We start from the raw sequence: 27,978 nt of genomic DNA on the forward strand, positions 1-27,978 counted from the left end.
TTCAAGAGAAGACATCACTAGAATAAGTTTTTAATTTTACAGTAACCTCGTGAGAATGTCATTCTTAAATTCTTTAGGGACAAACGCCACGCCATGTATTTTTACCAATCTTTGCAAAGCGACATTAGACTTATGATATATATATCTGCAACTTGTTACCTCCCCTCCCCTTAACCTATCACCTATCATTGTAGTTATACTTATTTACTTCGTAATTATTAATTTTCCATCAATCAGTGGAAAAAAAATTGAACTGGAACTGGAATACGATTTGAAACTAAAAATTTACAATCACAGTTTGGAATGTAAAAGCTTTCAGATAAATTGAAAACGAACTCCATTTAGTTAATTAGACAATATTACTGTCTTTTTCTAGATAACTCACCTAATTTAATGTACCTTGGGCACTAGAGAAAAACGTTTGCGCGTGCGTGCAATATATTCAGCACATTTTCTAAGAATTTTGAAGAGTTTGAGTGATAAAATAAATGTTTGTTTTCTCAAAGTATACAAAAAAGTTCGAGGAGTATACTTTTGTCAAATCAATATACAGTCTTAACAAAACAATATGAAAGAATTAGCCTTAATTTTCAAGCATGGACACATGTATACTGTATTAGACTTTTTATGTATAGGACATTTGTCTCATGTCTGGTTTTGACCCACTTAAGTCATCTATTGTTATGCATACACGCGCCGCAGTAGAACGATTTTACTGAATCCCCTGAACATTCATGCACAGAAAGTGAAAAGACAAACAAGCACGAAAGAAAACTATGGAATTAGTGTCTTCTGAAGGTTTATTTTCCCAAGCGACAAAAAATACCAATAATAAAAATATTATGGTTTTCTTGTGCACTTTCACGATTTTGTTGTTTAGCTGTTCGTATAGTTATTATGTTCTAATACATGTCATGATCAATTGCATTATGCTAAGGTTTCTCAGTTTAAAGTTCCAAGGGATCAAGGCAGCTCCCGTTGGCGGATAAACGCTCCAGTTAGCAAATTATATCATGGATAATAAAATTATCATCGATGATAGTGTGCACGCACTAAACCCGTGAACAATAAATAGTGCTAATTAGTACTAATTCATACCGAATATTTTGTTTTCTTTTGTTTAAACATAGTTTTATATTGTTTAAAGTTAGTATTTGTTTCACGGGTTTAGTGCGTGAACTCTAATGTTAGAAATAAATAGTGAGGAAAATAGGAACACTTAAAATGACATTACGCCAGGCTAACAAAGAGAACAGAAAAACTTTATTGTGAACAATAACACGTCAATATATAGTGTCATCCAACTCGCTAATCAGAGTCAGAGAGCGACAACCCTTGCCACTTTGAAACGGCTTTTTCATGTGCCTTTGCCGCCTTGGTTACAGCCTCCGTCATTGTAGGCATCATTGCCATAAGCTCATCTAGTTGATCTTTCTTCTTTTTCTTCTTTTCCTTCTTCTCTGTTCCCTTTCCAGCTGTAAGAATAGGGACAAGAATACACCACGTTTAAATGAATAACACCGCGTGCGATGAATGCGGGTTGGGTCGTTGTATTGGGGCTACAAATTAAATATTGGATATGCTCGTAAAAAGCTTCAAAACTCTACTACTCAGGAAATCTACTCAGCACATAGAAAATGATTTCGGGAGAATGTTAACCCATAGGAAATACAAACATAAAAATTGCAAAATGGCTGTTAAATTGTGCGTTTGATGATGAGTCAGTTATAGCGGCTAAACTAATTTTAAAGTGCAAAAAAGGGATATCGATAAGAGTCTTACTTCGATACCCTAAAAGATACCAGGAAACGCCGAAAAACTCCAGTTTGTACACCCGAAAAGATACCCGACGAGTGTTACGTGCGAACTAGCCATTACCCGAAATTATTATAACCCCGAAGTTTCAACTTGTCAACTATGGTATGGATCCAAAATTTATAATTCAGCCTTAAATCTTTTCACTCAGCCTTAGATGATGTAGGCAAGAATATATAAAAAATAACTTTAGTAGGTCTGACCCACAACCCCAACCCGAAAATTACTCAAAAGAGCCGTACTCCCTCGTGCTTATGCTGAAGCCTTACGTAAGAACATAATATCGATGACGGCAATGAAACTGATGGATAGCATCTCACCTTTTTCCTCCTCTGCAATCAATTCATCCTCTTCAAATTCACTAAGAAATCTTGAACGTTCCGTTTTGGTTGTGGTCTCCGTGAACTTTCTGGCATCAGAGGCTTTACTTTTTTCATCTTCCCCAACAAGATAAAGGCCGTCCCTTCCATAGTCTGCTTTTCTTTTCGAGGTACACTTTGCATCGTTTTTGATGTCCATCGGCGAAGATTCTTCGCTACAACTACTCTCGTATACATCCTCCGGGTCTTTTACTGATGGTTTGTCGTTGCTAAAAAAGTAAGGAAAAACCAAGTTCATTAGCTACATTAATATTAAAAGTAATAAGAATTTATAGTCAGAATGATCAATTGGTATATCAAGAAATTACCCCGAGACTTGCCATTCTTTTATTTTTCTTCCTATTCGCCTAAGTGCCGTCTGTTTAGTTGGCCCTGTTCCCTTGCCAATGGTTGTATAGTAGGCCTTTTCGACAGGACCGAGCTGGTCGGCCATAAGCTCAACGTAACTAAGTACTCGTTTGGGAAGACATCCAACTTTGCTCACTGCTTCCCTTACCAGCTGTAGCTCGAGGTTTCTGTTTTTGGATTTTATTTCAGATTTGCTAGACTTGCCTTTATCGCGGTCTGCTTTTCGCTTTTGCCTGGTTTTTGGCGTAAAGAAAATCCTTTCCAGCCTTTCCAACTCTTTGTCTCCTTGGTCTTCTGGATTCACTACAGGCTCTCCCGCAAAAGCAGCTTCGAGAAATATGTTTCTTCCCTCCATGGAGCCAAGAAACTTCAACCACACACATGAACTCCAGGCTGTATTTATACAGAATTAAGTGTGAACATACCTTTGAGCCTCTCAGACTTACACTTGAAAAAAAATGTGTAGTTTCTTTCATATATTGCACAAAACAGAGAAATGCAAAGACAAATCTGCTCAATCATATCCTAAAAGCTGTGTAAACAATTACACCCCCTATTATGGTGTCATTACAAAATATGAACCTCCTTTGACAAAGTCTTACCTGTGTCAGCATCAGATCTTTTTCGCACTATTTCTCGTCCCTTCTTGTGTCATGCATTAAAGCGAGCTTCATGCACGAGGTGACAACTTGTTCAAAAACTACATTATAACCTTTGAACAATATAATGTGCTAATTATTTTTTGCCAAGGTTAAATATCCGAAGCCGAGAAATTACTCGATTGTAGATTCACGCTATTGTCATCAAGCATGATACAATGCTCTTACCTATGCATTTTTGGCACACACGATAGCAGAATTGCATATAATCTCGTGAATACTACGCTGTATCTTCTGAAAAGCTAATTCTCAACAACCGCTCTAAACAAGATGCCGCCTCCGGTTTTGCCAACGTTCTTCATTCTTGCTTACTTTGTTCTCCTCCAATTTTTGAAGCTTCGAGATGCCGGGAATGACTTCCCAGCTTTCCCGTTACATCTTTTCAGTCAAATCTTCTTCGTCTTGATATGTATTATTCGCGTTTTGGACATGTGTAAAACAAATGATGTCATTGATCGACTTGGCCTTACAGGAATCGCAGAACCTAATGGAGGCCGTGACTATTACCATTACATTGCTAGCTTTCCCATTAAATTCTGGTATCTAACTGGCGAGACACTTCAGACATTAGGTGAGGTCGTTGTGGACATGCGAATGTCAATAATATTGCACGACAGGACATGCCGTCGCAACAGAGTCCGTCGCAGGATACGAGTTCAAAGATTGAATATTACAAACAGACTCTTCCTAGTGTTTATTTGGCTGAGAAGATATCTTAGAATGCAAACCCTGGCCATGATATTCAAAGTGGACATTACATATGTAAGCAAAACAATACAAGAAATAGTTTCTCTTCTACTTGAGAAATATTCGCGACAAGTCGTTTGGCCAGCTTTAGCAGAGTGGAGAGGTTGGCTGGGGCACTGGAAAAAATTTCCGTCCTGTGTTGGGATAATTGATGCAACGACTCATCCAATATGGCGACCATCTCAACGACAGGCAATGTTTTATAGAGGCGACAAAAAGAAACACTTCATGTCAAGCCACATCCTCGTTACTCCAGATGGGATGATAGTTCATTGTTCGGCTGCGTAAGTACTTACTACTGTTTTATTTTGGTAAACTTGGAAATGATATTTATTGCTGAAATATCATAAAAGTGAACGATTAAAAATTCGTCCGGTGGGTGTGAAGCCAGCCTATGCGTCCAGGTTTTGCTTTAGATTTATTACTGAGTTTTATATTCCCTACATTTTTAGATTCCCCGGACATCTCAACGACACTAATGGATTTAACATGATGCCAAGGATTGGTCCGCAGTGTGCTCTAGATCTACCTGCTGGCTGCCATATTATTTCTGACAACGGCTATCCTCCCCATCCTGCTCTGATTAAACCTAAAAGAAGAGCCCAAGTCAATGGAAACCCAAGACTACAGGAGATAAACAGGGAGCTCACTAGCTGTCGGATTAAAGTGGAACACGCCATAGGATTCTTTAAAACGTATCGCTGCATTTCTGAACGTTGGAGGCACCCTCGTGCTTTTCTCCCTATCGTTATACATTGCTGCGCTTCTTTGAGTAATCGGAGATTGCGTTTCTTACAAAATACGTATTAAACAACAGCTTCAATATATTGAAATACCGGTTTCAGTCATAAGTTGTAGTGGGTGAATTTTTGTTTTTTTTTTCTGATTCTCTCACACTGAAACCCTCATTCACAAAGGGAACAATGTTTATGAGTTTGCCACGATAAAAAAGTCAGTTCTGTTTTGCAAATGACCTTCATCATTAATACGCACTAAATATTTTGTAGTTTACGCTGTCTTGTTCTTGAAATAAAGGTTAAAAAAATCCATGAGTCGTCTCCTTTATATGACATAGAGGATATTACATGGGCGCGCGGAGATACAAATTTTATCTTCGAGTGTTGATGGTATCTCTCACGAGTGAGCGCAGCGAACGACTGAGAGATATTCAACACGAGAAGATAAAATTTGTATCTCCAAGTGGTCATGTAATATTCTGTTTATTATATAGATATCGATGAGCGAAATATGAGGACTTATCCGGTGTCCTAAACTTTCGTACATTCTACACAGTGAAGATATCATATCCGTCACATGTGAAGATATCATATCCGTCACATGAGAAGATATCATATCCGTCACATGAGAAGATATCATATCCGTCACATGTGAAGATATCATATCCGTCACATGTGAAGATATCATATCCGTCACATGTGAAGATATCATATCCGTCACATGTGAAGATATCATATCCGTCACATGTGAAGATATCATATCCGTCACATGTGAAGGTATCATATCCGTCACATGTGAAGATGTCATATCCGTCACATGAGAAGATATCATATCCGTCACATGAGAAGATATCATATCCGTCACATGTGAAGATATCATATCCGTCACATGTGAAGATATCATATCCGTCACATGTGAAGATATCATATCCGTCACATGTGAAGATATCATATCCGTCACATGTGAAGATATCATATCCGTCACATGTGAAGATATCATATCCGTCACATGTGAAGATATCATATCCGTCACATGAGAAGATATCATATCCGTCACATGTGAAGATATCATATCCGTCACATGTGAAGATATCATATCCGTCACATGTGAAGATATCATATCCGTCACATGAGAAGATATCATATCCGTCACATGTGAAGATATCATATCCGTCACATGTGAAGATATCATATCCGTCACATGTGAAGATATCATATCCGTCACATGTGAAGATATCATATCCGTCACATGTGAAGATATCATATCCGTCACATGTGAAGATATCATATCCGTCACATGTGAAGATATCATATCCGTCACATGTGAAGATATCATATCCGTCACATGTGAAGATATCATATCCGTCACATGTGAAGGTATCATATCCGTCACATGTGAAGATGTCATATCCGTCACATGTGAAGATATCATATCCGTCACATGTGAAGATATCATATCCGTCACATGTGAAGATATCATATCCGTCACATGTGAAGATATCATATCCGTCACATGTGAAGGTATCATATCCGTCACATGTGAAGATGTCATATCCGTCACATGAGAAGATATCATATCCGTCACATGTGAAGATGTCATATCCGTCACATGAGAAGATATCATATCCGTCACATGTGAAGATATCATATCCGTCACATGTGAAGATATCATATCCGTCACATGTGAAGATATCATATCCGTCACATGTGAAGATATCATATCCGTCACATGTGAAGATATCATATCCGTCACATGTGAAGATATCATATCCGTCACATGTGAAGATATCATATCCGTCACATGTGAAGATATCATATCCGTCACATGTGAAGATATCATATCCGTCACATGTGAAGATATCATATCCGTCACATGAGAAGATATCATATCCGTCACATGTGAAGATGTCATATCCGTCACATGTGAAGATATCATATCCGTCACATGTGAAGATATCATATCCGTCACATGTGAAGATATCATATCCGTCACATGTGAAGATATCATATCCGTCACATGTGAAGATATCATATCCGTCACATGTGAAGATATCATATCCGTCACATGTGAAGATATCATATCCGTCACATGTGAAGATATCATATCCGTCACATGTGAAGATATCATATCCGTCACATGAGAAGATATCATATCCGTCACATGTGAAGATATCATATCCGTCACATGTGAAGATATCATATCCGTCACATGATGAAGATATCATATCCGTCACATGTGAAGATATCATATCCGTCACATGTGAAGATATCATATCCGTCACATGTGAAGATATCATATCCGTCACATGTGAAGATATCATATCCGTCACATGTGAAGATATCATATCCGTCACATGTGAAGATATCATATCCGTCACATGAGAAGATATCATATCCGTCACATGTGAAGATATCATATCCGTCACATGTGAAGATATCATATCCGTCACATGTGAAGATATCATATCCGTCACATGTGAAGATATCATATCCGTCACATGTGAAGATATCATATCCGTCACATGTGAAGATATCATATCCGTCACATGTGAAGATATCATATCCGTCACATGTGAAGATATCATATCCGTCACATGTGAAGATATCATATCCGTCATCACATGTGAAGATATCATATCCGTCACATGAGAAGATATCATATCCGTCACATGTGAAGATATCATATCCGTCACATGTGAAGATATCATATCCGTCACATGAGAAGATATCATATCCGTCACATGTAGAAGATATCATATCCGTCACATGTGAAGATATCATATCCGTCACATGTGAAGATATCATATCCGTCACATGTGAAGATATCATATCCGTCACATGTGAAGATATCATATCCGTCACATGTGAAGATATCATATCCGTCACATGTGAAGATATCATATCCGTCACATGTGAAGATATCATATCCGTCACATGTGAAGATATCATATCCGTCACATGTGAAGATATCATATCCGTCACATGTGAAGATATCATATCCGTCACATGTGAAGATATCATATCCGTCACATGTGAAGATATCATATCCGTCACATGTGAAGATATCATATCCGTCACATGTGAAGATATCATATCCGTCACATGTGAAGATATCATATCCGTCACATGTGAAGATATCATATCCGTCACATGTGAAGATATCATATCCGTCACATGTGAAGATATCATATCCGTCACATGTGAAGATATCATATCCGTCACATGTGAAGATGTCATATCCGTCACATGTGAAGATATCATATCCGTCACATGTGAAGATATCATATCCGTCACATGTGAAGATATCATATCCGTCACATGTGAAGATATCATATCCGTCACATGTGAAGATATCATATCCGTCACATGTGAAGATATCATATCCGTCACATGTGAAGATATCATATCCGTCACATGTGAAGATATCATATCCGTCACATGTGAAGATATCATATCCGTCACATGAGAAGATATCATATCCGTCACATGTGAAGATATCATATCCGTCACATGAGAAGATATCATATCCGTCACATGTGAAGATATCATATCCGTCACATGAGAAGATATCATATCCGTCACATGTGAAGATATCATATCCGTCACATGTGAAGATATCATATCCGTCACATGTGAAGATATCATATCCGTCACATGTGAAGATATCATATCCGTCACATGTGAAGATATCATATCCGTCACATGTGAAGATATCATATCCGTCACATGTGAAGATATATCCGTCACATGTGAATATCATATCCGTCACATGTGAAGATATCATATCCGTCACATGTGAAGATATCATATCCGTCACATGTGAAGATATCATATCCGTCACATGTGAAGATATCATATCCGTCACATGTGAAGATATCATATCCGTCACATGTGAAGATATCATATCCGTCACATGTGAAGATATCATATCCGTCACATGTGAAGATATCATATCCGTCACATGTGAAGATATCATATCCGTCACATGTGAAGATATCATATCCGTCACATGTGAAGATATCATATCCGTCACATGTGAAGATATCATATCCGTCACATGTGAAGATATCATATCCGTCACATGTGAAGATATCATATCCGTCACATGTGAAGATATCATATCCGTCACATGTGAAGATATCATATCCGTCACATGTGAAGATATCATATCCGTCACATGTGAAGGTATCATATCCGTCACATGAGAAGATATCATATCCGTCACATGTGAAGATATCATATCCGTCACATGTGAAGATATCATATCCGTCACACGTGAAGATATCACATCCGTCACATGTGAAGATATCATATCCGTCACATGTGAAGATATCATATCCGTCACATGTGAAGATATCATATCCGTCACATGTGAAGATATCATATCCGTCACATGTGAAGATATCATATCCGTCACATGTGAAGATGTCATATCCGTCACATGAGAAGATATCATATCCGTCACATGTGAAGATATCATATCCGTCACATGTGAAGATATCATATCCGTCACATGTGAAGATATCATATCCGTCACATGTGAAGATATCATATCCGTCACATGTGAAGATATCATATCCGTCACATGTGAAGATATCACTGTTGTCATGACTACCTTCATATTTCATCGATATCTATATAATATATCCTTTGTCTCACTCGGGTAGGCGATAAGAGATAAAGACGTTGATATACCATTATTTAATTTACTCGCCAAACAATGGCTTTTGTTTCCTGAGCTCATTAAATTCTATCACGAACTTCACAAAGTGGGTCAAAACCAGACATGAGACATATGTCTTATACATAAAAGGTCTATTCTCATCGTTTTGGCATTTTTTGAAGTCCAATTTATCAGTCATGTTTGAAGTCAAATTTACTTAAGTTTAATTTGCATACGGATTCAGAGTATGCGCAGACGTTCATATAAGTATGCACTGGGCTCTATGACCAACTGCACAAACTCTACCCTCACGAACCATTTTGGTCTGCCGCTTGTTGCTGCTTCTTCTGCTGCTCCTACTTAACCGCCATTATCAACATCATCATCACTTATTCTTTTGTGACGGCACTATATTTCAAATGCCGCGACAGCGCGAGTTCGTTGAGTTAACGCAAAGGAATGAGAACGGAGAGTAACTTTACAAAACAATTTATTGAATCGCACGACTGAATAATTTTAACTAATACAACTTGAAATCGTAAATATCACACGCTAGGAAAATAAATATCACTAAGTAACCAATACCAATCACACATACTAAGCGATTAAATATAGGATATCACACTTCTAAATTAACTCACTGTTTTGGTTACACTCCACACTCGGTAACAAGAGAAGAGGTGCACTCATACCTTAAAAAGTTGTTGGAAGCGTACCAAGTTGTTGTAGCATTCGGGTTCCCGACTAACACACCAAACTAGCGTGGTAACTCTCCTTTTATAGTCCAAGGATCTTGAAGGACAGCTGCCAGTCTAGCTCAGTTTTATCTTAACAACCAGTATGTCGTGCACCCCCCTTACTTAGCCTAGTTGGTAACTATGCAGTGAGAAATCTTAGTTTTCTTACCCCTTCGTAATGAAGTACATAAAAACGTACATACTCCTAAAAAGACTAACTCTTTGTTTACCATCTTATGAAAAGAAATCAAACTTTAACTCAATTTGGTACGGGAATAACTTGGTTAGAATTTCCGAAATGGTAAACAGAAAATATCGTAAACAAGTCATAAACTAAGCTAAAATATTAAAATGATATTTAAGGACAACCCAGATTTAAGCGTCTGTGGCAACCGCGTATCCAACAAAACTAAACTAATTTCTAAAGAGATCGTAGGTTAATGAAGATTTAGCGCTAATGAGCACATGGTTAAACAATACGCGAACTAACCCGAATATTCCCGTGAGATCGTTACAATCGGAACCGATTTGTTAGCGCATTGTTTCAGCCATGCACAATCTATTGCTGCGGATTAACTCGTTATTCTTTGTAGTAAGAAAAGACTTCCTAAAGTTACTATAACTTTTATCCTGCTATTATGACCAACTGGGCTTGAATTTGACTTATTGACTAAATTGAATTAAATATTGAACGGTTGAGCTAATCATTAACTCGGCTAAAATTCTCTGTCGTCACACTTTCAATCCCTCTTTATTTCAGAGTTCGACTTGTTAAACAGGACTGTGAATAAGAGATGAATTGACCTTTTAAGTGAGGTTAATTAGAATTAAATAACAAAATCTTGAACATTATAGCGATCATACATATTGGGACGTTAAACATACGGTACATTCTGGAACAGGGACATTATAGTAGAGGTACAGATACCTTCAAAACCGAGTCTCCTGTGAATTCGTTTTATTGTTACTCCATGAAACAAGGTATTCGTGACGCCTAGTGGGTGAAACACATTAGTGCAAAGATTAACATTTAGTGCTTACCATGCATTATCGCTAATAGTTAAATAATATCGCTAATAGTTAGTCTTTAAAACGAAACAAAAAACACCTAAACTTATCACAACGAAAAACTAAGGCACAAAACATAATAAAATGCAATACAATATAACACAGAACGACACAAGACACAACATAGCACAACACAACACAAAGGTACAGCACAACAGCACAATGCAATACGGCATATCCGCACAGAACGACACAGGATACAACATAACACAATACAATACAAAAGCACAGCACAACACAACACGACACGGCACGACACAACACGACACAACATGACACGACACGACACAACACAACACGACACGACACGACACGACACGACACAACACAACACAACACGACACAAAGCAATGCAATACAAAATTTGTTAAATTTAAAGCACCCTAACGTTACCATAGGAGTAAAATGCAGTAAAAGTCCCTTAATTACCTTCGAAGTTTGTAGATAATGAACACAACTATTATAATCAAAATGACCAGTACAATGCCCATGATGATGATGACTGACATCGCTTCGGCTGGCATTGAAATGGATTTCTCTGGAAAAAGAAATGCTAGTTTAGTAATGAAAATGTACAACCATGGTTCTGTATCGACGGAATGACATAATCCACTGTCATTAATGATTTAATAGTTAACGATTTATCATCAATAAGGCGCCCTGTGATCTGAAAATGTCGTGTTTCGGTGCGATGAATAAATGTCATTAAAAAACTGAATGAGAGCACATCTTAATCATTTGTTCAAATACATCAAATAAAAGATGGGGGTCACCAATATAAGACTGAAGAGGTTTGCTCGAGTATCTTTCTAATCAAAACATTGGAATGATAATATCCTCATCAGGATAAGGTTGGGCGACCTAAATTCATACGTAGAAAGTATGCGCGCGAACGATTCCCACAAACGCCCTTACAGCCATTCTCGATCACACGCGCCCTCTAGCGATTGTTTCTATCGCGACGAAAAAGCTTTTGGTGGACGTCAATCAAGGCGTTTCCATGACATTCTATAGGCACGTGCCCTTATAGCTTTGTGTTTCCGAAATGTTATGGAAACGCCTTGTGATTGACGTCCACCAAACCTTAACCTTCTTCGTCGCGACAGAAACAATTCTAGAGGGTGCGTGTGATTGAGAATGGCTGTAACTGTTATTCATATTTAGTGACCTTCCCTTACAAACATAATTATTCTGCTAATCAGCTCACCTTTTGCGGGCGTGTCTGTTTTAGTTGCGGTTTCTACTGATATTCGTACTGTAGTCGTTCCACTAAGGGGGGGTTCACCTCTATCCGTTGCCGTCACAACCATCGTGTAGTTACACCCTCTTTTTAGCTCTTGCTTGTTGTGAATGCTTCCATTGGAATCGATTCTGAAGGCGATTCCTTCACACCCCTCAGTGCTGTTCAACAACTCTACAGTGTAATCAAAAAGCGAATTGTTTCCGATATCTTTATCTGTAGCCATTACTGTCACCAACGTCTGATCCTCGTCCACCGACGACGGAAACGGAGGGGGATTATAATCCGATTTTTCGAATATTGGTGGGTTGTCATTAACATCTGTTACTATGACAACGACGTCGACATAAGACGCGAGAGGAGGGGACCCACCGTCTTTGGCTACAATTACTAACCGGAGGGATTCCTCACTAAGAATGTCACGATCAATTTGGTTGGTTAACGTGACCACACCACTAGTCTTATTGATGTCAAACGTCTGGTTAACTAGAGGTGACGAACACGTATAATCAAGTGCGTAGGTTATCTGCGCGTTGGATCCGCTATCTCGATCAGAGGCATGTACTTGAAGCATGTTGTAACCGCTTCGTGTGTTCTCTGGAATACTGGCTTGGTAGCTGGTCTTATTGAATTGTGGGGGGTGGTCGTTGTCGTCTTCTACATTGATGACCACAGAACACACTGCACGAGGCATAAGAGACGGAGAATCTCTATCGTATGCCTCGACTGATAGGTTATATTGAGACACATTCTCTCGGTCTAAGGGCTTTACTAACCTAATAATTCCTGCGTTACTAATAGAGAACACTTCTTTATCACCACTAGTGATATTATAAACTACATTGCTGTGGACTTCTGAGTCTTTATCCTCAGTACGGACAAACAGAATGTCAGTTCCCACTAGAGTTGACTCGGTGATATCAACGCTGTAACTTTTAGAAATAAATACTGGAGGATTGTCATTGCCATCCAGTATCGATACCAATACTAAAGCAGCACCAAAACGAGGCGGTGATCCTTGGTCTGTTGCTAGGACAACGAAACTGAAAGTCTTATTGACTTCGTAGTCAGGACTTTGGAGAAGAATGATTTCACCGGTGGTCTTGTCGACTGAAAAGATCTGTCGCATTTGGACGTCTTGAATGGAATAGATGATTCTTCCATTGTTACCTTCTTCGCTATCACTGGCGTTTACCCGACCCACTGAGGTATTGACCGGTGAATTTTCAGCAATCGCGAAGGAGTAGGTGGAGCGCGAAAATACTGGGTCTATATCGTTAGTATCCGCGACAATAATGGTGACGTAGGTTGAAGTATTTAAAGATGGATTTCCCATATCACGTGCCGATATGGTTAGATCGTAGCGCTTGCGGTGTTCATAATCTAGAGACTTGTTTACAATTATTAAACCTTGTGAATTTATGGCAAATTCACCTCCATTATTACCACTCTCTATGGCGTACTGAATGTTTCCATTGCTACCGCTGTCCTTGTCGCTTGCAGTCACATATACTACTGCTGCTCCAATCCAGGCCCCCTCAGGAACGCTAGTCGAGTAGTTTTGGGAAGTAAAGACTGGATAATTGTCATTGAGATCGAGAATACGAACAGTTACAAGAACAACACTAAACTGGCGAGTGTTAGTATTCGTAGCCATTAAGCTTAGCACGTAGGTATGTCTTAGCTCATAGTCCAAGGGGGAGGTGAAGAAGAGAGTTGTGACGTTAGTGGAGACAGAAGGACTGATCTTGAAGGTATTATTGACGTTTCCTGAAGAAGAGAAAAATAATGAGGTTGTATTTGAAATCAGGGAGCAATCCTAGAAGGACGAATCGAGGGGAGAGGTGCAGGGGGATGAGCTAAATGAGCTGATATATTCTGCATTATTGGGGTTTGAGTTTGTAAGCAAAGGTTGCAAACCCCCCCCGAACGAAAATCCTACATGGTGCACCCCCCCCCCCGTCCTGGGAAAATCCTGGAACCCCCCCCCCCCCCCCCCCTGCCGTAGGAAGCGATGTTTACTTTACCTGCGATGATCGTGAATGATACGTTAGCTCGATCATTGTTAGTGGTCATAGCAGTGGCGTGTAAATCAAGAAGTCTCTGATTCGAAATAATGGTTTCGTTGACTGACACATTAAAATGACTCTGTGAGAAGACGGGACTTGACGCTGTAAAGAAATGGGTTAGAAATGTCAGAGCAAAAGCAGTGTTTTGTTGGTTTCGTCTAATGATTAATAAGTGAGCGCGATTTCAGGGTTGAAAATTTGGCCATACTATTTGGGCTGAACTGGTTCTATCTTCCTTATATCAAGTTTGACAAGTTGACCAAGACCAGCCGGTTGGAACCTACAATCTTCGCATTGTGATTATCACAGTGCTATTGTTATCAATCAGCTGGATGAATCTCATTACAAGCCTTCAGTGAAGAGAAAACACTGCCTTTCATGTGCTATCAACCAGAAAGTGTTCTATTGCTTGGTATAAATCATCTGAATGAATCACATAAATGTAATTACCACCCTGCAGTGAAGGGCAAACACTGCCTGTCATGTGCTATCAACCAGAGAGTATTCTATTGCTTTGTACCAGCTGAATGAATCTCATAAATGTAATTACCAGCCTGCAGTGGAGGGCAAACACTGCCCGTCATGTGCTATCATCCAGAGAGTATTCTATTGCTTTGTACCAGCTGAATGAATCTCATAAATGTAATTACCAGACTGCAGTGGAGGGCAAACACTGCCCGTCATGTGCTATCAACCAGAGAGTATTCTATTGCTTAGTATCAGCTGAATGAATCTCATAAATCTAATTACCAGCCTGCAGTGAAGTGCAAGCACTGCCCGTCATGTGCTATCAACCAGAGAGTATTCTATTGCTTAGTATCAGCTGAATGAATCTCATAAATGTAATTACCAGCCTGCAGTGAAGTGCAAGCACTGCCCGTCATGTGCTATCAACCAGAGAGTATTCTATTGCTTAGTATCAGCTGAATGAATCTCATAAATCTAATTACCAGCCTGCAGTGAAGTGCAAACACTGCCCGTCATGTGCTATCAACCAGAGAGTATTCTATTGCTTAGTATCAGCTAAATGAATCTCATAAATCTAATTACCAGCCTGCAGTGAAGTGCAAACACTGCCAACCCTCACTGTTCAATCATTGAAGCACATCTCTTGCCATTCAGCTCTTAAAACATCCACATGAGACCGGAGAATCACATTTGTTTTATAGTAACCTATAGAGGTTTTGCACCATCACGTGACGGCAGCCATGTTAGATGACAGGAACAATACAATCGTTTCACATGAGAAAGAATTCAATTCCCAAGAGCTAAGGGATTTTATTTTATTTTATTTTTGTTCTGCCATCCAACCACAGGCAGCCCAAGCTGTAGTATGAGCGTTGGCAGGTGATGGTGCAAAACCTCTATTCTTGAAAATATTATTTATAAAAATGGATCATAGCGCGTACCAAACACCTCTACAGTGGAGTATGATGAGGTTAAGCTGATGTAACTCGACTTGGCCACACACACATAACGACCAGCATCGGACAGACGCGCGTTGGAGATAATAACATTTTGGACTGCCTCGTAAAACTGCAAAGAATAACGTGTCAACAAAAATTATATCGAGTGGGGGTGGGGTGGGGGAATTATTGTCGTGCATCTCGTCACAAATTAGATTAATCAATCCAACTATAGATTATGATAGAAAGAGTAGTAATGATGATTTGAAGAGTGTAGAATGACGTACGGGGGTAGTGCCTACCTCAGCTCCTCAAGAGCAATATCTTCGATTCCATCAAATGATAATGACTTTTTCCAATATACCTCTTTAGCTTGAGCGTAATGCTCAATAACCACGTGTCATTCTCTTGAGAATAGGATTCTTTGTTTGAGTTGTATCCATATTCATGTGTCTTCTCATGGGCCACCGTCAAACAAAGAAATTACACTCTAGGGAATGACACGTGGTCTAAAATGCGGTAGACTGCGTCACATCCGGAATGTTCTTCGTAAATACCGTATTTACGAAGAAAATTCCGGATGTGACGCAGGCTAAAATGCGGAACAAACGAAAAAAATCCTAGTCGTATTAATAAAAAAAAAATCAATGGATTCTGGTAGTTGGGCATTAGGTGTAACACGCTAACATGCTCAAAAATAAAGGGGTTAACTAAGAGAGAACCCTGTCCTTTAATATACGAATTGAAACCATCGCTAATGAATAGGATAATGATAATGTAGTGTACCTGACCATTTTTGAGCCACTCATATTGAATGGGTAAATCAGATTGAGCCTCACACAACAAGGTGATAGACTGACAAGCATCGGCGGCGACTCGAACATAAGATACTGGATGAACAGTGATGTAAGGTGCTAGGCTATCATTGAGCTGGGGGTAGTAGCGCTCCTTATCTAAACGAAAGAAAAATCCTTTCAAAAAAAGACTACATCTCCATTGAACGAATATTCAGAAAAAAAGACTTACCAATAAGTGCCACGTAGAAGATGCTATCAGGTAGAATATTCACATTGTCAACAGGCACACCAGTACGTATCATAGGGAAGACCGCTTGCCACTTGTACAGACGGACCGAAGATGCTATGCTAAGAGTAACGGTACGTCTTTCATCTTGGCCTTGAATGACTTGTAATGTTTTAAGGCTGCTGCCGTTGACCAGGCCTCCAATGGAGATTACCATCTCTATGGTACTAAGAAACATTGACCGAAGCGGCAAACAAGCGAACAATCAAACAATCAAACCAGTATGTCAACCACTTAAAAGGGGACAAAAACCTTTTAAGTATGAATTAGGTTTGTAGATAGTTAATTTGATTTTAGAATTTCTAGCTGTAATATTTTAAATTATATATAAATGTAGTTTAGACACACAATGTTAGAAAAACCATCATGATCAATAGACCTATCCTGAATTCGCTTGACTGACCACAAAACAACGGTTTGAAGTCGAGATTGAACTTGATTCTTTTATTCATCAAATTCAACCTCGACTTCAAACCATTGTTTCGTGACCAGTCAAGTGAATTCGGATAGGTCTACTGATTTTTCTTTTACTTGATTATTCTTAATTATACCCCGTATTGTAAATACGTTCTTGCTTTCCCAAGGCCCATGGATAGGACTCGGTAATCTAAGAATTTTGTAATCAAAATTGAAGCAAGTTGTAAATAGTAATAGTAATAATAATAACAATAATAATGATGATGATGATGATGATGATGAAGATAATAAGTATATGTAATAGGACTCCATGCTGTCCAATTAAGAAATAATTGGACAAGGAAAATTCCGAGGACTGACAAAATTGGATGAGGCCGTAGGCAGAGTCCAATTTGGCAGTCAGAGGAATTTTTCGAGTCTAATTATTTCTTGATTGGGGAGCATGAAATCCCATTACCTATTAATTATATAGCTGCGTAATTAATCCCATATCAACAAGACCTGTCCAATTAAGAAAATAATTGGACAGTTGCCTATATGGGTTAATGAGAACCTGTATAATTAATAACTTTATTGACAATGATGATGAAGATAATAATAATAATTATTATAATGCTATAAATAGTGATATTGATAATGATAATAATAGCGATAGTGATAATAATCATAATTATAATAATAATAATAAATAATAATAATAATAATTAAAAATAATCTATAATCTATAATCTGCAATCTATAATCTATAATCTATAATTTATAATATATATATATAAATACTCTTTACCATTTTTTTCCTGCTGGGACCTTAACTGCAACAGACAACGTAACCAGTACAACGTAAATCCCATTTTCATCAACAATGTATCGACCTGAACGTGTCAAGGACAAAGGCGAATCCAATCTTATGTCCTGTTCAATCCAATCTCCCATGTGCCACCAGGTTGGATTCAACGACAAGAAGCTACCAAAAGGTCTCTTGACAGCGAATCCTGGATGAGTTGCGTTTAATGTTAGTAAAGCTAACGAAAGGGTTGCATTGCCTTCAGTCTTCCAAGATGAACTGGAATCTAGAACAAAACAAACAACAGAGATCACAGTAGATATCAATGCTTGCCATATTCATATATATGGAAGATGGTTGGAAGACTGGTGCTGATAAACACCAAAACGAGGCTAGTTATCCTTTTCTGAGCTGCGCATGCAATACATTTGTATTTATCTTTTAGTCGCGCAAAATTCATGCACTGAGAGATACAGGTAAACGAAGTAATCCATACTCAAGAGAATGTCACGTGGTCCGAAATGGAAAAACATTACATCCAAACTCAATCAACTCTTACCTGAATGCACCGTAATATCTAATGAGTTCTTGGCTGATAAACGAATAAGACTCGTCAATCCAAATGATATTGGCTGATTAGCTTGAGCCCACGATACTCCATGGAGACCTTGTACGACTTTAGATACCCCTTCCGCATCTAAGTTAACAGAAACCTTAAGAACAGCATCCGTATTAGAACGAAGCACGATATTGATTGCAATTATGTACAGCCCTTGTGCGACGTCTAAGTTCTTAACACTAAGACCAGTGTCTGATAACCAACTGCTTAACGTTTTTAACCCACTCGAAGTGAACTCAACCGAAGAATGTCTGAAAAATAGCGAGGTGTTTGCGGTGGCTTGAGGGAGAAGCTGTGCAGACCGGGTGACCGCTAGAGATTTGTGTCTGACGCAGGTGTAGATACTTTGTTGTGACGTTAATCTAACAGCACCAGACAAGGACAGCCCTCCTTGATGTATAGATGACTCCAGATAGCATTGACTGCATAGTTGTTCTCCAATACACATAGATACTGGAGCAGAAGGAATGTCAGTTATTGACAAGGACGAAGTGAACAAATAGGTTCCCTGTGAAGCAATCACGCTTTCTTGCGCATACGGGTTTACTATATTTGATCTGTACAACGAACTTTCAGCCCTTGTCTTCCAATCAGAGACGACAGTCCAGCCACTTGATGATACGTCTGCTACAGATGCTACGCCAGTCTGGTGTAAACCAGGGTTCATGTCACGTGGTACAATCTTAACAATTGAGAATCCAGAATGAAATTTTTTCATTTTGTATAATAGGTCTCCCTGATGACACACATAGATATTCCTACCTTTCGTCAAATAAACCACGGCAAAGGCAGTAAAACCAAACTTGCTACGTTCTGTCGGCCCTTCGTTACTCTTGGTAGCTAACATAGTGAACGGTACCATGGTATTATCGCCAACTAAATAGCACAGAGCGATTCTATACTCGGGGTCACCAGAAGCGAGATCATGCAGTTCAAACGTCACTGCCAAACCAACATAGTACAAACCTGAGTCAAGAACAGTAATGTATATTACAGAGTATGAACCTGTCGCTGACAGATCGATAAGATTTATTTTTTCGTTATATCGGCTGCCGTAGTCATAGGTATCGTATGGATATGTCAAGGACCTGAACGTTTTTACGTTCCTGTCATCAATTTTGATAACAGAATTGTATCCAGCGCGATGAGGGTTGGATATTGGAGAAATTAGTCCAATAGAAATACTGCTGTTGCCCAACACACTCCAAGAACCACCCCTTGTGGACTTCACAAACACCGATACATAATGCAAAGGCGAAAGCTTGACCGAGCAGGAGGCGGTGAAGCTGAACTTAAAATTAGTACTCGAAGCACTGTAGTAGTTTTGGCAGCTAGAAAACTGGTCGTTTTTACCATCTCCTGCTACCATGACATGGAAGCTGCTTACGATGGAGTAAGAGATGATGAGGTTGACTGAAATGTAGTAGAGACCTTCTTCAACGGGAGTGTATCTACTCTTTACTGCGTCCCATCTGTCCTGTGATTGATGGGTGATGTCACGTGATTCCCAACCCATTATTTCTTCCCATGTATCGACTGTCGTGTAGTCTGCCTTCTGGGGTTTAACTGGAATAAATTTTAAAAACTGGTCTTCACTTGCAATGCAATACAATCAAGGGTGGTGTAGCAGAAGTGCAATTGCTCTTCACCTCGCCTGGGGTCTCAAATTCATTTACTGACTCAGAATCGCTAGACTTTTTTTTAAATCCGAACCTAAGCGTGGTTAACCGTGGCGAACTTATATTCATTTTCAGTTGACAGGATGAGAAAGACGTTTCTGCACCTGAATAAAGCTTGAAGGGAAAGGGGCTGCTGAGCGAAAGAATTTCCATCTCAAATTGCTTTGACGCCGATAATTTAGAAAATAAAAAGTCTCGGAGCCGTTTCAAACTTGAGAATGATAACAAAGCAGTGCGACATTCCGTGAGGCATTGATGCGACGTCTACAACCAATCAGAAGAGGCGTAAAAACGAGAGGAAGCAGTATCCATTCAGTAGCTGAGAATGCAGCCCGCAGAGGGTCCAAAATAATAAATTCTGTTGCCTGTAGTTATGCATTTCGCAGACGGACTTAACCAGGGTTTAGTTCGGATGCCACGCATGCGAAGAATCATATGCGAGTAGAGTTTTTTAGGTCTCTTCATTGCTTCGAGGGTTTTGCATCTGGTTCTACATCCGATTTTTCACCCTCCGCAAAAACCTAACAAGCAAATTAAAATGCTATGCCCTGACTTAGATTAGCTAAAAGGTTGTGTCAGTGTATGTTCTGTGAGCTAGCCATGCCTTGACTTAGTAGATCAGCCAAGAGGTTGTTTCAGGTTTTGATCTGTGAGTTAGCCATGCCCTGACTTTGATCAGCTAGAGCCGGTTGTTTCAGGGTTTGATTTGTGAGTTAGCCATGCCCTGACTTTGACCAGCGCAGAGATTTCTGGATATCGATAAAAATAAAGGTGATTGAAGGTTTCACTTAGTACTTATTTACCTCCAATAAATCCATGTTCATCTGGTTTTCCCGCCCCATTCAAAGCAACAGAAAAAAAACTAGTTTCATTTACTGTCCACGTGGTACCAGAGTCAATACTGATAAACACAGAAAGGTGTTGCCCTGGTGACAGCCGTATTAACCCCGAAGTGCTGAGCGTGATATAATCTTTGAAGGGCTTTTGATATGCGTACAGTCCAGTTGTTGTGTCAACCTTTCCGTCCACTGCAATCATCATTTCCAGCGGAGACCTAGCAGTACCGTACAGTATAACAGTACTGGATACAATGTAAGTCCCTTCTATTGGAGTCATGTATCGTCCAGTTGTAGTATCAAAGGCACAGTCAAAAGAAAAAGGTCCCTCCGTTAAGTCACCGATCTTCCAATTTTCGATTTTATTCCAACCCGCGTTCGTGATGATTTGATTATTTTTTAAGGTAGCTGATACACCTGGCCAGTCTTTGGGAACCATAGTAACCGAGAAAAGGGTATTCGTCGTTAAGGATACTGAGCTATCACCATCCTTGTAGACGCAGAGTGTTATCGTTTGTCCTTTCTTTAGATAAAGAATTCCAGTTAAGGCTAACGAGTTAACAGAAGATATGGTTTCCTTAGTAACGATAGATGCCGCTGACTGCACGGAAGACGACTTATAATTCACAATAACCAACAGTTGAAGATTTTCTGCTCGACTCCATGACGAGGCCCTTGTGTTGACTTGGGCGTTTATTAAATACTGTCCTTCGATCTGTACTTGGTACGTCGTACCATTTACGAGTACTACTGAAGTTGATTCAAAGAAAGGACTAGGGTTCGCAGACCATGGGCCTATAGTATATAGACCAGCGGAGGTCATTACTGGGACAGGCGCACTGAGCTTATAAGATGCAGCGTGTAAGAGCTTTGCGCATGCGTCAGTAGCAAGGAACAAAGCCGAGAAGCCACTGCGTTCTTGTATTTTGTACGTCCCTTGTAGAGAGCGAGCTTTAAGGGCAAGGCAATCTCCTTTCTTCAGTTTAAAAATGCCGCCCGGACTTGTCGTCGCGTATTTCTCATCAAACAAATAGTTTTGAGTCAGTAGGTTTTGGTCGTTCAAGAACAGTGCCACAGAACCGTTTATTGGCTGTACAAGATCAAGTAAAATGTTCCCATGTACTTGATAGATGCCGTCAAAACTCGTGCAGTAAGTCCCTAACGCCTGAGAAAATCCCAAAAGAAACTGGAAGTTACTTGATGACAGAGCATTCCAATTGTCAAGACGACGCCAGGTTGAGGTCGAAATGGTAATATCACGTGACAAACTAGCTTGAAAAGCTGGGTGATTTGTCATTGAGCGAACCAGTTGAACAAAAAAGGTACTTCTAGATAACACCGTCCAGTGAGATCCATTCTCACACTCGACATACACCGACACTGTATCGCCAATAAAAAGTTGCACAAGACCCGAGACTGTTACACTCTTATTGTGAGACTGAAAACCGGTTAAACCTGTTTTGTACTTAAGATTATGGTTAACAACTAACGTTATTTTGAATGGTGTGTTTTCACGTCGTTCGATCAAAAGTATGGTAGATACATAGTAGATTCCTCGCAAAGGCGCCGTAAAATTGCTATCAAAAGTAGCTCCTTTGTTTACAGCGTTATGAGAGCCTAGTCCTTTACTCCCTGTGTCCTTCCAGCCTGATATTTCTGTTGAGTGGTTAAAAGACTGTGTCGTTTCGAGCCTACTATACACACCCACCTCAATAAATCCTGCAAAAGAGAAAATAAGAGATAAGGTCAATACAATGGGCATCTTACGCCATCTCTTGGAGTGATATCCTGGATTTTATCCTCAAATATCTCCAAAAAGACCAAACGTCAAATGGCAGTACTAAGGGACTATTTATTGTATTGTGCTAAAGGACCATTCATCGTATCGTACTAAGGGACTATTTATTGTATTGTGCTAAAGGACCATTCATTGTATCGTACTAAGGGACTATTTATTGTATTGTGCTAAAGGACCATTCATTGTATCGTACTAAGGGACTATTTATTGTATTGTGCTAAAGGACCATTCATTGTATCGTACTAAGGGACTATTTATTGTATTGTGCTAAAGGACCATTCATTGTATCGTACTAAGGGACTATTTATTGTATTGTGCTAAAGGACCATTCATTGTATCGTACTAAGGGACTATTTATTGTATTGTGCTAAGGGACCATTCATTGTATTGTACTAAAGGACCATTCATTGTACTGTACTAAGGGACCACTCATTGTACTTTACTAAGGGACCATTCATTGTACTGTACTAAGGGTCCAATCATTGTACTGTTCTAAGGGGCCATTTACTGTACTGTACTAAGGGACCATTCATTGTACTGTACTAAGGGACCATTCCTCATACTGTACTAAGAGACCATTCCTCATACTGTACTAAGGGACCATTCATTGTACTGTACTAAGGGTCCATTCATTGTACTGTTCTAAGGGACCATTTATTGTACTGTACTAAGGGACCATTCATTGTACTGTACTAAGGGACCATTCATTGTACTGTACTAAGGGACCATTCATTGTACTGTATTAATTAAGGGACCATTCATTGTACTGTACTAAGGGACCATTCCTCATACCGTACTAAGAGACCATTCCTCATACTGTACTAAGGGACCATTTATTGTACTGTACTAAGGGACCATTTATTGTACCGTACTAAGGGACCATTCCTCATACTGTACTAAGGGACCATTTATTGTACTGTACTAAGGGACCATTTATTGTACTGTACTAAGGGACCATTCCTCATACTGTACCAAGGGACCATTTATTGTACTGTACTAAGGGACCATTCCTCATACTGTACTAAGGGACCATTTATTGTACTGTTCTAAGGGACTATTCCTCATACTGTACTAAGGGACTGGTTAGAAATTGGCAGGGGGAGACTGGGGGAGGAGATTTGAAATTGACCATCAAAAATGATGTGACTCTCCCTGTAATAGCAATAGGAATGAAATTTCCTGAACCTCCCCTTGGGCTTGTCTAAAAATATCATGACCCCCCCCCCCCCCCCCCAGACATACCTCTCAAACAAAAATATCCAGAAACCCTAAATATTTATAAACCTAGGAAATGATATATAAGTGTATGAAAAAGCATCTTTCTTTGATATCAAGCAACATCTGCCTTTAACCATGAATGAGAATGGCGACAGTGATGATCTCAATAGCAGTGTTACTGTGATGCCGCTAAAAGCCAGAGCATCCAGGGAGGTTTGGGATGCTCCCCTGAGAAATTTTGAAATCAAGCCTCTTAGAAATGTGCTTTCCAGTGTTTTGAGGGGCATCTGCAAGAACATAAATTTATGTGACCCTCCATTTTTTTGCTGCCTGTTTTTTCATGACCCTCCCTTTTTCAGGGGCTCAAAAAGTTATGACCCTCCCCCTTTTTCCACCCCTTCTACCCCCTGCTAATTTCTGACCAGCCACTAAGGGACCATTCATTGTACTTTACTAAGGGACCATTCATTGTACTGCACTAAGGGACCATTCATTGTACTGTACTAAGGGACCATTCATTGTACTGTACTAAGGGACCATTCATTGTACTGTATTAATTAAGGGACCATTCATTGCCAGTACTGTATTGAGTATTAAGGAACCATTCATTGTACTATACTAAGTAAGGGACCATTCACTGTACTGAACTAATTAAGGGGCAATTCATTTTACTGAACTAATTAAGATACCATTCATTGTATTTTACTAAGAACATTCAACTGAGAGAAAGAGGGGTGCTTTATTTAAGGAACATAAAACAAGCGTGTTTTCTCCGTACTATGATATAAACAAGCTGGAAGCTGTAGAGCACGAGACAAACACGCTTAGGAACACAAGGCATAGCCAAGTCGTTCTCTTGCTTTTGAAGTGCTCTGTAGCTCCTAAAGTTTTTACATCACAATACAGAGACATTAGCAGCCGTTTTATATTTGTTTTTATGAAATATTTTTCAACAACTTTGGGCAAGCATGTCTCTGTCCTCTGATACAAACTGGGTAGTCAGGCAATCAGAGCATGCTTTATATCTCAAGTATTTTATAATTTATTAATAAATTAATTTTTAATGTTAATTAATTTTTTAAAAAACACATTATCACGTCTCCTATCCAAAACAAAAAGTTATAGACCCCTGTATTATATTACATAGGTAATGAATGGTCCCATCAAATATACCTTTTTTAACACCTTGTGTTCATTTAGGGAATGTTCATAAAGTAAAGGGAGGATAAAAAAGGGGGTGGGTCACAAAATTTTGAACTTCTTAAAAGGGGTGGGGTCACTCGTCTATAAAACTGTACATTAGAGAGGGTTGGCCACACTTTTTTTAGACATGTATATGTATGTACACATGCAATCACCTGTATATTTCATTATTCATTACTGCAATTTTCATAAACATGTGAACTCTGTGTCTCTGAGTTGCACACTGAAATTTGGTTTTCGCTGTCGCTGCCAGTCAAAAATATGAAAGGTACTGACTGATTAGGTTTGATTGATGGCAGCGAAAAACCAAATTTCAGTGTGCAGGTAGCAGACACAGAGTTCGCATGTTTATGAAAATTGCAGTAAATTGATGCCTAGGATGATGGAAATTGCATTTCTGAGAAATGAGGTTGATGAAATGCTGCAATAAATTGCTGTTTTAGAAATGGGGTGTTATAACCTTACATGTAAAAATTTTGAAATCAATCATTTATTGTACTTCATACAATGTAGCTAGCAGCTCAAACTAGTTTATTTGATAGTTTTGTTTAAATTGTATTTGATCTATTTTTATAGTTTGATCTCAATATGGAATGAATAGATATTTTCTCTATTTATGAGACTAAACTTATGGATTAAAGTGCCTCCCACTACAATGAAATTTAAATGTCTCAATTTTTTACTATTTAAACACATGTTAAAATACTTTACAAAAGAAGAAAATTGGTGTTTTTCATTTCTTGTTAGCATTTTTGGGTCAAGAGATATTCAACTTTTAAGTTATGCTAAGTAGGAGGATGATGACATAAACTCAACTCAAATTTTCCTTCAACATAGACCTTAGATTTCAGTAAATCTCTGAGTGTTTGATGAATGCCATTCAAACTTTGCAATATACTTGTATTCAAAATATGAAACATGAAAATGCACAAACTGTGGTTGCTATGGCAACTCACTGGTTTCCAGGTGCCTAAAAGCGGTTTTAGCCTTTCAGCGAATGCTTTGTTATTTTTCAACTTGAGCAAAAATTTGTTGACTTAATGTTGTGTCTATGACCATAACAGATATTTTAACCTTAGCCTTATTCGACATCATCTCTTGTAAAGGTAGAAATTTCAAAAACCTGAATTTTAGGTTGGGGTGGCCTGGAAATGAGGCTGTTGCTATGGCAACTTATTTTATATAGTTAATTTTGAAGAACCTAGAGATCATAGAAACAAGAATTATGCCATGATGTCACGTAAAAAATGCAAAATTCGTAATTCAGAAGTGTTTCAAGAATTCTTCATAAAATATATGAAAATAAGTTAAGGATTCCTTAAATAACTGTTTTTTGTACATAATTCTGGAAATAAATACACATATCTTTTGAAACGAATATCTTTTGAAACACATATCTTTTGAAGTGAAATTTCACTTCACTATCAAGGGTATTTCATGATCCAGACAAAAAAAAGCAAGTCAGAATTTTGATCGTAGTGGCACTTTAAATATAGAAGGAATGCGTTGTACCACTTATTTTAATACAGTGCATGTCCAAACATATTGACTTAGATTACATGATGTGGAAAAAATAGCTGAATTTCCTTGATATCCCAATTCGACCGAAGTCAGAGTAACAAACGTATATCTTTTACTGTTTATATGTTCTACAAGAAGGATTAAAGATACCGTATTACACTGTAACTTCAACCTTTCCAACGTCTATAAAACGATCAATGGTACAGATAAACAAATACATGAACAGTCATCTAGAACCACCGGGCCTAACGTCATATCCTCGAGTTTGGAGAGATTTAGTTTTGGGAAATAATAACGTCTTCTGAAGATTCACTTAGGGATATTTAATACGCTGAAACAATTCGAATGACTTCAGTTTCAGTTTTGTTAAAGCTTGGCCTAAAAAAGTGACAGTGAATGTCAATAACCTCAGAAGTAGTAGAACTTTTAAAATAGCGACACACTAACTTTCAGTTTAATCACTGCATTCTTCTCGTGCCGAAGCCCATGGATTATTTGTTGAATACTTTTAAGTGAGTTAGCCTTGGCTTTATACTTTTACTAACCTTGAACACGGAGAAACATCAGGGCCAAGCTAGAAACAAGAGACAAGGTAACAAGAACAGTCATTGTAACAATTCCAAAGATAGAACCAGGGTTAGAGGTTATTGTTTGAATTTTTCGAAGTCACGTGTCATTGACCGGCATATCGAATTCACGGAATCAACGGAATCAACGGAATCAACGGAATCTCTTTGAAACATATGGAAGTCAAACATCATTAAAATAAAGACAAATCAAATTAAAAGAAAAAGTTAAGAACTTCGTGCTCGGTCGTCCTCTAAGAAAAAAATTATATAAAACAACTCGATCGGAAACCCTATTATTAATATTATTATGATTTATCTACATAGAATGATTACCCAGGAAACAATGACATGTCAAAAACATAACTTTAGTCCAAATCATAGC

General features: G+C 38.7%; 3 protein-coding genes across 5 annotated transcripts; 1 reads left to right on the forward strand and 2 right to left on the reverse strand.

Moving 5' to 3' along the window:
- Nucleotides 1-1,241: 1,241 nt before the first annotated feature.
- On the reverse strand, nucleotides 1,242-3,956 carry LOC116298561 (uncharacterized). Its single transcript, XM_031707071.2, has 3 exons — nucleotides 2,504-3,956; nucleotides 2,136-2,404; nucleotides 1,242-1,475 (listed from the first exon to the last, which is right to left on the reverse strand). Exons 1-3 carry the CDS (start codon nucleotides 2,896-2,898, stop codon nucleotides 1,309-1,311), a joined length of 831 nt encoding a protein of 276 aa, XP_031562931.2. The 5' UTR covers nucleotides 2,899-3,956; the 3' UTR covers nucleotides 1,242-1,308.
- On the forward strand, nucleotides 3,955-4,806 carry LOC148909635 (uncharacterized). Its single transcript, XM_089034313.1, has 2 exons — nucleotides 3,955-4,233; nucleotides 4,402-4,806. The coding sequence occupies exons 1-2, from the start codon at nucleotides 4,145-4,147 to the stop codon at nucleotides 4,757-4,759; spliced, it is 447 nt and encodes a 148-aa protein (XP_088890439.1). The 5' UTR covers nucleotides 3,955-4,144; the 3' UTR covers nucleotides 4,760-4,806.
- Nucleotides 4,807-9,822: 5,016 nt separating this feature from the next.
- LOC116288135 (uncharacterized) lies at nucleotides 9,823-27,692 on the reverse strand. 3 transcript variants are annotated; one of them, XM_089034314.1, is made up of 12 exons: nucleotides 27,573-27,692; nucleotides 21,255-23,006; nucleotides 18,713-20,338; nucleotides 18,157-18,439; nucleotides 16,896-17,119; nucleotides 16,656-16,822; nucleotides 15,873-15,999; nucleotides 14,422-14,565; nucleotides 12,362-14,164; nucleotides 11,584-11,692; nucleotides 11,015-11,080; nucleotides 9,823-10,867 (listed from the first exon to the last, which is right to left on the reverse strand). In XM_089034314.1, exons 1-11 carry the CDS (start codon nucleotides 27,634-27,636, stop codon nucleotides 11,017-11,019), a joined length of 6,363 nt encoding a protein of 2,120 aa, XP_088890440.1. In that variant the 5' UTR covers nucleotides 27,637-27,692; the 3' UTR covers nucleotides 9,823-10,867; nucleotides 11,015-11,016. The 3 variants fall into 3 exon arrangements, with proteins under 3 accessions (XP_088890440.1, XP_088890441.1, XP_031550735.2); XM_089034315.1 differs by lacking the exon at nucleotides 11,015-11,080; XM_031694875.2 differs by lacking the exons at nucleotides 9,823-10,867; nucleotides 11,015-11,080; nucleotides 11,584-11,692 and having other exon boundaries at nucleotides 12,362-12,568; nucleotides 13,171-14,164.
- Between the last annotated feature and the right edge of the window lie 286 nt (nucleotides 27,693-27,978).

Source organism: Actinia tenebrosa, unplaced genomic scaffold (assembly GCF_029948245.1).
Source record: "Actinia tenebrosa isolate PJP-AT-01 unplaced genomic scaffold, QUT_ActTen_1.0 PGA_scaffold2__45_contigs__length_23673736, whole genome shotgun sequence".
NCBI lineage: Eukaryota > Metazoa > Cnidaria > Anthozoa > Actiniaria > Actiniidae > Actinia > Actinia tenebrosa.

Bases quoted from the DNA above. Each gene is read 5' to 3' on its own strand.
- LOC116298561 (XM_031707071.2), bottom strand. From the start codon at position 2,898: ATGGAGGGAAGAAACATATTTCTCGAAGCTGCTTTTGCGGGAGAGCCT. The intron at 2,405-2,503 runs GTAATTTCTTGA...TTACTTTTTTAG, and splicing joins AAAGAATGGCAAGTCTCGGG to CAACGACAAACCATCAGTAA. The intron at 1,476-2,135 runs GTGAGATGCTAT...CTATTCTTACAG, and splicing joins GATTGCAGAGGAGGAAAAAG to CTGGAAAGGGAACAGAGAAG.
- LOC148909635 (XM_089034313.1), top strand. From the start codon at position 4,145: ATGTTTTATAGAGGCGACAAAAAGAAACACTTCATGTCAAGCCACATC. The intron at 4,234-4,401 runs GTAAGTACTTAC...CTACATTTTTAG, and splicing joins ATAGTTCATTGTTCGGCTGC to ATTCCCCGGACATCTCAACG.
- LOC116288135 (XM_089034314.1), bottom strand. From the start codon at position 27,636: ATGACTGTTCTTGTTACCTTGTCTCTTGTTTCTAGCTTGGCCCTGATG. The intron at 16,823-16,895 runs GTAAGTCTTTTT...TCTTTCGTTTAG, and splicing joins CTTCTACGTGGCACTTATTG to ATAAGGAGCGCTACTACCCC. The intron at 16,000-16,655 runs GTACACTACATT...TATTCTTTGCAG, and splicing joins AGTGGCTCAAAAATGGTCAG to TTTTACGAGGCAGTCCAAAA.